General features: G+C 35.6%; 1 protein-coding gene across 8 annotated transcripts in view; it reads left to right on the top strand.

Moving 5' to 3' along the window:
- Positions 1-11,873, top strand: part of abo (de-etiolated protein 1 abo) — a 35,490-nt gene extending 23,617 nt beyond the window's left edge. For 7 of the 8 annotated variants that reach the window (XM_053787115.2, XM_053787117.2, XM_053787120.2 and 4 more), the window contains exons 8-11: positions 526-679; positions 1,201-1,424; positions 7,599-7,805; positions 9,139-11,873. In XM_053787115.2, the coding sequence (XP_053643090.2) occupies positions 526-679; positions 1,201-1,424; positions 7,599-7,805; positions 9,139-9,340 (787 nt within the window). In that variant the 3' untranslated portion in view covers positions 9,341-11,873. Of the gene's footprint in view, positions 1-525; positions 680-1,200; positions 1,425-5,836; positions 5,898-7,598; positions 7,806-9,138 lie in introns of those variants that run through there. The other variant, XM_053787123.2, reaches the window with a different exon arrangement.
- Positions 11,874-12,879: the final 1,006 nt, after the last annotated feature.

Here is a 12,879-nt window from a genome sequence, read left to right as displayed (position 1 = left end):
ATAAATTCCCTCACCACCAAGCTGTCAGAAGCTACACAAGACTGGAAGTTAAACATGGAATCCCAGTGGAATGCATGCTTCCAGTGTCAAAGGGATATGACTGAACAAGACAAGCTCCTAGACTCTGTCATTTTAACCAGCTTTGCCTTACCACCAGATACAAACAATGAGAATTGCACCATCAAAGCACTCCAACTAATAAAAGATGAGATAAAAGTTAACATTAAAACCAGTGATATCAAGGAGGCCCGACTGCTAGGTAAGCCGGGTCAATAACAAAGTGTTAGGTTAAAATTCAATTCCATTGATGTAAAAAATGATTTAAAGATGAATTCCTTGAATGTTCTTGTTAATATGAAATTTTCTCTATACAACCAGCTCTTTTATGAAGCTCTTCTATAAGGTGCAATTTTTTGTAAATACGACTGATATTTTTTTCAATACACTATATAGAGGTATTTTATGAGAGAGCTGATGTTGGTAGCTTTAATTAATCAGCAACTTACGTTTACAGTAATTTTACAGGCTGCTTGTGTTTCTTTATCGGCGTGCTGAAACCATTAGTATGGAAGAGGGTAACCCCCGTGCGCTACGAGAGTTTTGTCACTACTTTGATCATCTGTACCGCCTTCGCATGTGGAAAATGCAGCTTCTAGATGATGTTCACTTACTTATAAAGGTGAAATATTTTTAAAAAAAATTTTATCGCACTGGCTGTCCCACCAAGGTTGGGGCCCTCCCTCCCCCCTCCTAAAAAAAAAGTTGGAAACATGTCATTCATTCAAAAGAAAACTATTTAATGAATGATCTTGAATGTACTTTCTGTTTTTTTTTCAGTCACCCCCTGGTGACTGAAAAAATACCCTGGTAGAAAATGGCCAGGGTATTAAAAAATCAATGCTAAATGTAGAATGCAGTCCTGTATGAACATTTTTATTCCTTATAGTTCTTGCAATTTATAATTTAAAACATTTTAAGCAAATGTTCTGGAGGTTGTCACATAGAATATAGAGTAAATAAATGGTTTCTGCTTTAGTTTCAATAATATTTTTGTATTGAATTTTATTTCTTGTGACTAGTTCCTTGCTCACTGTTTGTTGTGGCATTACATTACCAGAATGCATTTGCATGAGGTAGGCAGCAGCTTATCATAGGTGACCTCAATTAGTAAGGCTTGTGTATGCATCTCATTCCCACCAGTATGCCTCTGAGGAAGTGGTCACTCTTCGAGCTGCCGAACCAAATGGACAGCCATCATTTTTTGTTGTATACAACATGATCTCGACTGAAGTTCTTGCAGTCTACAAAAACACATCTTCAGAACTCTTAGAACTTTTTGAAAAGATGGCAGATTTTTTCCGCAATGCGAGACTGAGCTGTGAATCTCAGTTCACGTGCTCACCATCGAATAATAACTGGGCAAGGTAAAATTGTTTGTTCTCATATTCTTAGTACATACGACCACCATCTTTCATGCCTTCACTTACTGCATTTCCACCTGTTCACAATTCAGTTTTAGCATATTTTATTACTGTAGCACTATACAGGAGGGCTCTGTTTTTACGGCTTTTAGATTCCCAACCCCTAGTGAGTGGAAATACGTAGTTTGTTTTTTTCAATACAGAATAATGTGTTTACACTATCATACATTAAGTGCTTAATACAGCTAGGCATAAGAGAACAGATACTAAAGTAAAATAAAAGTACAGTACAGCCTCTTTTTCACTTAACGACAGAGTTCCATTCCTAAGACCACATCATTAAACGAATTCGTAGCTAAGTGAGGAACATACTATAATGGTAGTGAGTTTGTGTCAACCGTCTTTGATATTGTTTTAATGTCACAGTGGCACTGTTTATAACATTTCTGGAATATTTTAAATGTTTATACAGTAGTGTACTGTATATTGAAATAAACAGAATAGAGGAAATCAGCACTAATATACATTATTTAGGTATGAATACTGGTCAAAGAGCCCATCGTAAGTCCGAAGCGTCAGTAAACGAGTACATCTCTAAGCGAGGAGAGGCTGTACATATAATGCTTACCTTAACCCCTTGACTGTCACAGCCCCAAATCCTGAGGTGTCTCCTGGTGTCACAAAAATTAAAACAAAAAAAAAATAATTTTTTCTTTTGAAATGATAGAGAATCTTTTCCCGATGGTAATGACACCAAAAATATAAAATTTGATGGAAAACTTATGGAATTACGCTCTCGCAAAGTTAGCAACCTCGGCAATATTAATGAATCGGCGATTTCACCCACTTTGAGCCCTATTTTCGGCTAATTCCATTGTTCCAGTTGACCAAACTCATAACTATTTCTTTAGAACTCCATTTGTTTTATCGATTGAGTACAAGATTTCAACTGCCCAACAAAGTGGTCAGAAATTGGCAATTTGGCCAATTTCACACAAATTAAAAAAATATGCCAATTTCAAAATAGGGTCCAGAATGAACATTGCAGACATTCCTGGCTCTAAAATAACATTTTCTTTGTTCATCAGTCACATCTTCAGGCCCCTCTGATATTATTATTGCTTTCCATTTTGAATTTTTATTCAAACAAAAAATAGAAGATTTACTGTTATGCAGACTACTGCAATATTGTAATAATTGTATAAATACTGTCAACCCATTCATGACTGCATATTAGAATGGCTAGTTGGACATTTATTGGATAATGACATCACTTGTTTACTTTTGAACATCAGCAAAAATCAAACATTTCCCCTACTTTGAGCTCCATTTCAAGGTTCTTTTCATAGAAAAACCAATCAAATCACCTCTATTTCTATAATATGTTTTCCATTCTATCAAAGGAGACCAAGAAAATGAGAAAACAACCATAAATACTATATGAAAAAAATGGTCGGAGTTTTTTTTTCTCATGCACTGCGTGCTGCAGAATTTTTTTTATATGGTGCACACTGACCACATAGACCCATTCTCTCATATGTGGGCCTACCAGCTTTCTCCTGCTTGATTTGAAGCCGCTAGAATTTACGAGTATATATACGTCAAACACAGTGGCTCTTAAGACGTATATATACGACTGAAACAGTCAAAGGGTTAAAATATGGTGCCAGCCACCCTTCCCTTATGAACTGTTGTGTGGAAATGGTGGAAAAAAGCATTGAATATAATGAATAATGGCTTAACTGAAAACCAGTGAAAAAGTGGTAAACCAAAAGGAGGGTGCCGAATAAGCAGGACCCTCCTGTAGGTTAGGTCAGTTGGATTCTCGACTATTATATTAGAATGAGTACACCTACCATCCGACTTACGACCGAGTTCGGTTCCGAGAAACCGGTCGTAAGTCGAAATGGTCGTAAGTCGAACTTTACTACTGAATATCAACAAAACATTTTTGTAATGACTTTATTTTATTGTTTTATTTTGGTATTTCATGTTTTACTTTACTGTTTATGTTGTTAGTACTGTATTTTATACTGTAAGGTTTAGGATAAACACTGTGTACAACACAAATAGTTGTTTATTTCCCAGAAATTTGGCATAAAAAACACGGTCGTAAGTCGAGTGGTTGTAAGTCGAGCAGGTCGCAAGTCGGATGGTAGGTGTATAAGCACTTATTTATTCACAGCACCTGACTTTATTCCTATGTGTGTGCAGATTTTACTTGTTCTGGTTAGTACTGTGTCTTCGGAGAGGCGTGTGGAATTCATGAAAGTGCTCTGGTTCTTTCCATTTTCTTTGTCACTGATACTTTTGCACATAGATATGTATGTGCGTGTATATATGTACAGTGATGGCACTCAGAAGATAGGGTGGGGATGTTGCTGTTCAGAGGGTCATCTGAACTGTCATGTAAGCATATTTCTGGCAATATAGTGATTGAACAAATGATGGTGAAAATCTTTCCTTTTCTTTTTTGGGTCACCCTCCCTTGGTGGGAGATGGACATTAATTTAAAGAACTTCAGAAATACAGGACAAAATCCATTAGATCAGTTAATTCAGAAATAACGAAGTCTGTTGGTTAAAAAAATTTCTCTTACTTCTACTGTCATAGCAAGCCACTCACATCTCTATCCACCCCACTCACCATTACCAGCTGCCCATTCCTCCCTATTTGTCCATTATGATATGTGGAGAGCAGGTGGATTAAAATAAAGGGAATCTAGGAAACAGTTGGAGAGTCATACTAGAAGCAAACCCTTTATGTAATGGTATAATAGGGGAAATTATCCGAGTGTTTGTTAAATCAGAATACTATTAAAAAAAAATCACATAAAAAGCACCATAATACTCTGTTGTATATTTAATACAGCCTCTCCTCACTTACCGACGCCTCGGACTTACGACGGGCTCTCTGACCAGTATTTATACCTAAATTATGTACTATGTTACAGCTGATTTCTTCTATTCTGTTTATTTCAATATACAATACACTACTGTATAAACATTTAAAAATATACCAGAAATGTTATAAATGGTGCAAAGGTGACATTAAAACAACTCACTACCATTATAGTATGCTCCTCACTTTGTGATGAATTTGTTTAATGACGTGGTCTTAGAAACGGAACTCTGTCGTTAAGTGAGGAGAGGCTGTATGGTTCTGCACATAAAGATTACTGCAATTATAAATGAAAATTAAATATAGTTTACAAGGTGGTTTTGTCTATTTTTTAGAAATTTGCTATATTCAGGCACTTATTACTAAAAAGCTGCAAGGCTGTCACTTGTGAAAAGTAGTGTAGTGTGTAGAATGTTTAATATTCTACTTTGTGAGTCTCTACAGTGAATGTGACAGTGATAATACCTTCATTAAGGGAAAGGTTTATTATTATTATTATTAGTAGTAGTAGTAGTACGTAATAGTTTCATGGTAAAGTGCTTAGCCCAAAAGAGTCATACAACACCTGGAGAATGGGTGGTTATTAGGCTTGATCTGTGGAAGGGAAGGGTAGCTCCAATTCCTCAGATCATCAGCGTAGGGAAATACTTACAGTTTTCCTGTCGTATTATTGTACTTTAACCCTTAAACGGTCCAAACAGATCGACGTTCAAGTCCGTAGTGCTCCAAAAGTAGATCTTCGTTTTTTTTACATATTTTCAAAAATAAAAAAAAAAAATGTAGATAAAAGTTTTTTTTACACATTTTTAAATGTAAAACAAGAAAGAAGATCTACATTTTTTACATACAGTGGAACCTCAAATATCGAACTTTCTTCGGTCCAGAAGGCTGTTCGAGTGCCTTTACCGAATGAATTTATTCCCATCAGGAATAATGTAAATTAGATTAGTCCATTTCAGACCCTCAAAAATACACTTATAAAAGCACTTACAAAAATACATTTACATAATTGGTCGTGTTGGGAGCAATTCGATTTTTGAGGTTCCACTGTACTTTCAAATGTTGAAAAAATGTATATATACATTTGGACCATTTAAGGGTTAAAAGTCAATTGAAGCCAGGTGGTTGTGTACTTACTGTAAACAAACAAAAGTCATTGCATGTAAGTTCAGAATGTTTCAATTGGCCCAAGGTATATTTTTTTTTTATCCTTTCAGTTGGATCTCAGCTATATTTTGACCATTCATGGAAATTAATGAGTTACTGATACTGGTAGTCTCTGTATGACTCATGAGGGTTGAGCATTTTCTTGTGCATATGACAAAGTGAAAGTACAGTATCAGTACTCATGTGCTTGTTTTGTATCTGTAGCATTTTATAACATGCAGTGGAACCTCCACTCATGAGTTTAATCCATTCCATAACCTTGCTCGCATCTGGATTTGCTCATTTGCAGAGTCAGTTTTCCTCATTTAAATTAATTGAAATGCAATTAATTCATTCCCGGCTCTCAGGAGGCACGACAAGATACAGTGGACCCCCGCTTAACGATCACCTCCCAATGCGACCAATTATGTAAGTGTATTTATGTAAGTGCGTTTGTACGTGTATGTTTGGGGGTCTGAAATGGACTAATCTACTTCACAATATTCCTTATGGGAACATGGGAACAAATTTGGTCAGTACTGGCACCTGAACATACTTCTGGAATGAAAAAATATCGTTAACCGGGGGTCCACTGTACTTCAATATTTCGCTAATGTCATCTATACAGCTTATTTATCTATCACATTTCATCTAATATGACATAATAAACAATATAAATAACATAGAAACCTGATATATACTCTAGAATGAATAAAATATGCCATTCGTGTGGTGGTATGGGCGGCGTCGGCAGTGGACGAGAGTTTGTCTGGGAAAGGACAAAATACTCGAATAATTTTGCTTATATCAACTCTACGGTTTATTTATCCATCACAGTTCAACAATGTAAATAACATAGAAGGAATAAAATATGTCATTTGTAACAGGTGGAGGCAGCCACAATCGCCCCACTTTGTTGTGGTAAACACTTTTGAAGGCGTCTATTATTATAATTATTGTTATATAGTTCATTATTATTATACATATATTATTATTATACAAATTATATTATTATTATTATACAAATTATATTATTATTATACGTACAGTGGTACCTTGGGATACAAACAGCTCAAAACTTGAACAATTATGTAAGTTTATTTATGTAAGTGCTTTTTTAAGTGTATTTTTGGGAGTCTGAAACAGATTAATCTAATATACATTATTCCTTATGGGAACAAATTTGTTCAGTATCGTCACTCGAACAGCCTTCAGGAACGAATTTAGTTCATACACCAAGGTACCACTGTATTATATTATTATACTACATTATTATTATATGTATTATTATTATTATTATGATTATTATTTTTATTATTATTTTTATTGCAATATAAATAATTTGTAATTTTTATTCACACAAAAAATAGAAGATTTACTGTTATGCAGACTACTGCATTATTGTAATAATTGTATAAATAATGTCAACCCATTCATGACTGCATATTGGAATGGACAGTGACGTCATTTGTTTACTCTTGAACATCGCCAAAGAATCGCACATTTCTGCTATTTTGAGCTCAATTTCAAGGTACTTTTCTTTGTGAAACCAATCAAAATCATATCTATTTCTGTAATATATCTTCCATTCTATCAAATGAGACCAAAAAAAATGAGAATACAACCATAAAAACCATATGAAAATACTTCTAAGGGGTAGCTAATTGCTGAGAAGTGAACTCCATTATTTATGGTCTGATTTCTTTCATTTTTGGTGTACGTTTAGAAGCATCTTTCCACTATACATTGCCCAAGTTTCAATAAGATAGTCCAACAAACAAATGAGATCCAATTCCGTAGATCAAGAGCAAGAGCCCCTCACCAGCGTCAAGAAACCTCCATTGAGGCCTGCTCGCTTATGGAAATTTCGCTCGGGTATAGAAGCAAAAAATTGACCGATTGACTACTCGTATTTGTAAAAACTCACACATGGATGTGCTCGCGAGTGGAGGTTCCACTGTATAATGCTTTTCTGAGCAAATTATTGTGTACTCTCTCTGGTAATGTATGCTTTGCATATTACTGGCTTTTTTATGCTTATCAATGTTTTATTACATGTAAACTACATTATTTTTGTACCACAAGAAATAAAGCTTTGATTCTGAATTTTAAAAGATACGCTTTTTTCAGGTTGATTCACAAAAGGTTCAAGAAAACGATCATCAACGCTCGTGGCGGCGGCATCACCGAGGCAACAAAACGACTCTTGGGCCAATTGCCAATCTCAGCTCAGTCATTCTCAGCTTCTCCGTACTTGGATTTGACACTTTTCTCATACGACGACAAATGGGTCTCGGTAATGGAACGACCCAAGAACTGTGCAGATCATCCTATTAGGTACTTTTTTCTATATATGGTAGCAAATGAATGAGGGATTTTGTTGTATTTGATTTCTTTTTATGGATTTTTTTAATGAAGAAATCCATTTCACTTGGTCATGTGCATGAATACACCTTTAAAAAGTTTTATTATTTCCTACAGCTGTGCATTGTTAGTTTTTATAAATTAATGTTTCTGTTTTATGATCACTGTTTCTCTTTTATGATGTTTAACCCTTAAATGGTCCAAACATATATATACGTTTCTTCAACATTTGAAAGTATGTAAAAAAATGTAGATCTTCTTTCTTGTTTTACATTTGAAAATGTGTAAAAAAACTTTTAATTACTTTTTTTTTTGGTTATATTTGAAAATATGTAAAAAAAAACGTAGATCTACTTTTGGAGCATAACGGATTTGAACGTCGATCTGTTTGGACCGTTTAAGGGTTAAAGCTTATATCTGCAAGTGTAATTATCTATATTTTGTAGAGAAAAGTGAGGTTTAACAGTTTTTATCCAACTGATGTGAAAAAGGTCTGCCATATCTACTGTCACACCCATTTTTATTATTATTATGTGGGGGGTGTTCAACCCATAAGGATTATAGAGTGCCTGTGGAGGGGAGGGGGGATAGAAGGCACTCAGGCTTAATTCAGGGAGTCGAAGCACAGATCCAATTCCCTAAATCAAGAGCCCCTCACCAGCTCCCATTGTGTAACTGATCATTTCATTCTACCTCTGTCACTCTCATGTTGACAGAATATTTTTTCTGATATCTTTGTGGTTCATTTTGGGTGGCCAGTAACCCCATATGGGTTCATTGTGTTTATTATCCTTTGGGATTATGCAGTGCCTGGGGGGATAAATGGAAGACATTCAGGCTTAATTCAGGGAATTGAAGCACATATCCAGTTCCCCAGACCAAGAGCCCCTCAGCAGCATCAAGGAACCTCCTGTGAGGGGTATTATTTAATGCTTTTCAGTTTCAAAAAGAGTTAGGGGATAGAAAGTAGGATTGCAACTACAGCAGGAAAGGTAGATTTAGAAATGAAAGGGCATGTGTGGACCATGTTTTTGTAGAAGGTTCTTAAGTGAGCAGTACTAAGATAAGGGTATAGAACTGTTTTAGTTATGGATTTGGAAAGTGTATAATAGGGTGAAAAGGGATGTTAAACCCATAGGCATCATATAGTGCCTGATGAATGGGAGGTAATTAGATTTTATCCAAGGAAAGGATGGGTAGGTTCAATTCCTTGAAGCAAAAGCCTTTCAGTGAGTGACTTTTAATAATTCTTTATCTCATGTCTCATTACTTACCTCTGAAAAGTATAGTTTATCATTCCTTTCAGGTTTTATGGTCGTGATTCAGGCTTGATCAAATTCTGTATCAACGCAGAACGAGTCGAACTTCCAGGATCCACCGCTCAGTCAGCAACTGCCCGGAGGCTTGTAGCATTTACATTTCACCCTGCAGATCCATTTACTATCTCAGTTCAAAGAGCAAATGCAGACTATGTTGTGAACTTTCATTTGAGGCATCGGTCTAGCTAAATTATTTGTAAATATTGTAAGCACATCTGTTACCTCCATTAGCAGGGAAAAGATATGACCTACCTCTTGGTAAACTGTTTGTGCATATATTTATGATTGATAATGTGCTTAAACATATTTTCTACTAAATTATACTGTAGATTTTATTTCTTGAATATACATTTATACATTTACAAATATCTTCATAATGCAGTGCATTATTATTATTATAGGGAAATCATTAAACTCACATGTCATATAATGCTTGGAGAAGGCCACCAGATTCAATTCCTTGCATCAAGAGCCCCTCACCAGTGTCTAGGAATCTCCTGTTAGGGGTATGTTGCTGCACAGTCTTGATAACTATTGGCGAGACCATCTGTTAAACTGAACCATTAAATTGTTATGTTCTATTTTTCTTATATCTTTTAAGATAAAATATTTTTTTATTAATTTATTCACTGTATTTATATTTTCTCTTCTACCCTTCCTTTTTCCCTCCCAATACCCTGTTTTGTTATTACTGTGTCAGTTTTCATGGGCAGAGATAGCAACCAAAGTATATTTGCTCCAGTAACCTCAAGTACTTTCCCTGATCCCTTTATTCTATATTTGAGCAGTCTCAGAAGGAATATCATTCACAGTTCCTCTTTGATCCTGGGACCCCAATGGAAATAAGTCACTCTGTCTGACTTTTTTGGGTTATCCTAGGTTCTCTACACATATGCTGCTATGTATGATAATTCTATGTAACTGTATTTGTGTATACCTGAATAAACTTACTTACTTACTTACTAAGGGAATCTATACTTTCCTTTCTTGAACCTAACTGACATTTCTCATGCACTGTATGATTTAGTGCATCCCTCCTGATTGTATTGTTATTACAGGAAGGCCCTGCTTGTACAGCAGATTAGGTTCCAGGCTACCACTGTAAAGTGAAACCGCCTTTTTTCACTTTCAAATGCATATAAAAGTTTGATAACATGTTTATGCTAACATATATTAAGTGACAATAGAGGTAGGCCTAAAAAAAAATGCATATACAGTGCACATATTACTTACTATAAGCTAAGTACTAAAATATTTTAAAATGAGTGGTGAATGTATTTATTGTAGGAAGTCTGAATAAGTGAAGAATGGGTATAATTAAAAACTACTGTATTAGTGAATGCCATAAAGCTACCTCAGGAAAATGAAGTATGAAGTGTGGGCTTTTATTTGCATGATTTGTGGTTATTTTATTTCATAGCTCCTTTTGAACAGATAGACATTGCATTGCAATAGATACACTCAAGCGTAAGACCATGTAACACAGTGGAACCTCGGTTTTCATCTTTAATCTGTTCCAGAGAATCTGACAAAAACCGAATTCAATGAAAACTGAAGTAATATTTCCCGTAAGAAATAATGTAAATCTAATTAATCCATTCCAGACACCCAAAAATATTGACAAAAAATACATTTTATAGAGAATAACTATAGTTTTACACACAGATAACAATGAGAAATACATTTAAATCACTTTTACCTTTATTGAAGACTCTTTTTGGCATATGGAAGACAGCGAGGAAGGGAGAGGGAGGAAAGGTTATCTCTACCACTCTCTACCACCATCACTACCCCCCTCTACCACCATCACAACTACTACCACCCTCTGCCACCATTGCTACCACCCTCTACCACAATCACTACCCCCCTTCTACCACCATCACAACCACTACCACCCTCTGCCACCATCACTACCACCATCACAACCACCCTCTACCACCATCACTACTTAAACTACGAGAAACAAAGCCAGACTGACTCAAAATGCATGCGTGGGATGCTTTGTGTGGGTACTGGCAGGCAGACACGTTTGGTATGGTGGACGAAAACTTAGGTGATGAACGAAAACTGGGACAATATTTTGACGAAAAAAGTCGTCGAAAACTGAATTCGATGAAAACTGGTGCTCCACTGTAGTTACTAAAAATTTTACAAACAGACTGTAAGGTGTAGTGTACCCAAGCCATAGCAAATAAACCGTTTAGTTTCTAATTATAGTTACGGCCCCTCGAGTAAGGTTTCTTTATGTTAGGTAAAAGTACACAAGTGCAACTAATATGACATTATATTGTGGCAACATTTCACTCTCTAGGAGCTTTGTCAAGCCGTTGCCATAATAAAATGTCACACTAGTCACACTTGTGTCTTTTTACTTAACATATTGTCAGTAATTATACCAACATTAATACAGGTTTCTTCATGCTGGTATGGGACTCTTGACCTCTGTTTCCTGAGGGTACTGTATACTCACAAATTTAAAGGTTTATCCTTTCCTATGAGTGTAGCAATAATTCTTTTGTAATTATATTCTTGGAAAGTGCAGAAGTCATGAGGGTTACTGAGCACCACATAATGTGAAGGTGTTGATGGTAGGACATCATATGAAAGGCTGGTAGTCACATAATAATTTATCATTATGTGACTACCAAGACTTGGTCTGAACAGTTTTTAAAGTTTTGTTCAAAACTTATCTTTCTCATTAATATAAAAATCTTAGATTTGCTTAAGTTCTGAAACTGTAAATATTACAGTGCTTGGATTAATGAAGGTACAGTGGTATCTCAAGTTACGAACTCGTTCCAGAAGGCTGTTCGAGTGCCGATACTGAATGAATTTGTTCCCACAAGGAATAATGTAAATTAGATTAGTCTGTTTCAGACCCCCAAAAATACACTTACAAAAGCACTTACAAAAATACACTTACATAATTGTTTGAGTTGGGAGCTTTTCGAAACTTGAGGTACCACTGTAATTAGGTATCTGAGTGCCTCTGCAGACAGTAATTATGTACGAGTGATGGTGAACATGTTGAATAATGAAAGTTTTTTTCTTTCTTTTTGGGTCACCCTGCCTCAGTGGGAAACAGTCAGCCCGTTAAAAAAAAAAAAAAATAGGTTTGATTCAAGGAAATGAAGGCAAGCTCCAGTTCCTTGTATAAAGAGCCCTCCACTAGCATTAAGTCACCTCTTTGAAAGAACACTATTGTTTTTGTATTTCCTTATAAATATAATAATAATACAAACACATTTTTTATATATTATATTCATGGGGAAGTTCTAAACATGAATGAGTCATTATTATTTTAATTTCTTCACCACAGGAAGAGCTAAACTTAATGGGCCATACAGTATCTGGGGAATATCAGAGATAGTGAATGGTGAGTGAGTGAGTTTTTCTTTTTTGGGTTACCCTGACTTGGTGGGAAATGGCCAGTGTATTAAAAATAAAAGTCATGTTAGAACCAAGGAAAAGAAAGGCTAGGTCAAATTTCTTTGATCAAGAGGCCATCACTGGCACAAATTAAGGAAACTCCAACAAAAAAATGCTGGTCTGAATTATAATTATCATTATCCTTTCAACAAATCTGCCTTATCCCACTGAGGCAGGGTGGCCCCAAAAGTCTCTCTTTTTAACTTTAGTAATGTATACAGGAGAAGGAGTTACTAGCCCCTTGCTACCAGCATTTAAATCACTGCTTACAATACGTACGACTCACGGAGAAAGAATTC

Source organism: Cherax quadricarinatus, chromosome 48 (assembly GCF_038502225.1).
Source record: "Cherax quadricarinatus isolate ZL_2023a chromosome 48, ASM3850222v1, whole genome shotgun sequence".
Taxonomy (NCBI): domain Eukaryota; kingdom Metazoa; phylum Arthropoda; class Malacostraca; order Decapoda; family Parastacidae; genus Cherax; species Cherax quadricarinatus.
Note: the sequence above shows the minus strand (reverse complement) of the source record. Positions and strands in the feature narration are given on the sequence as shown.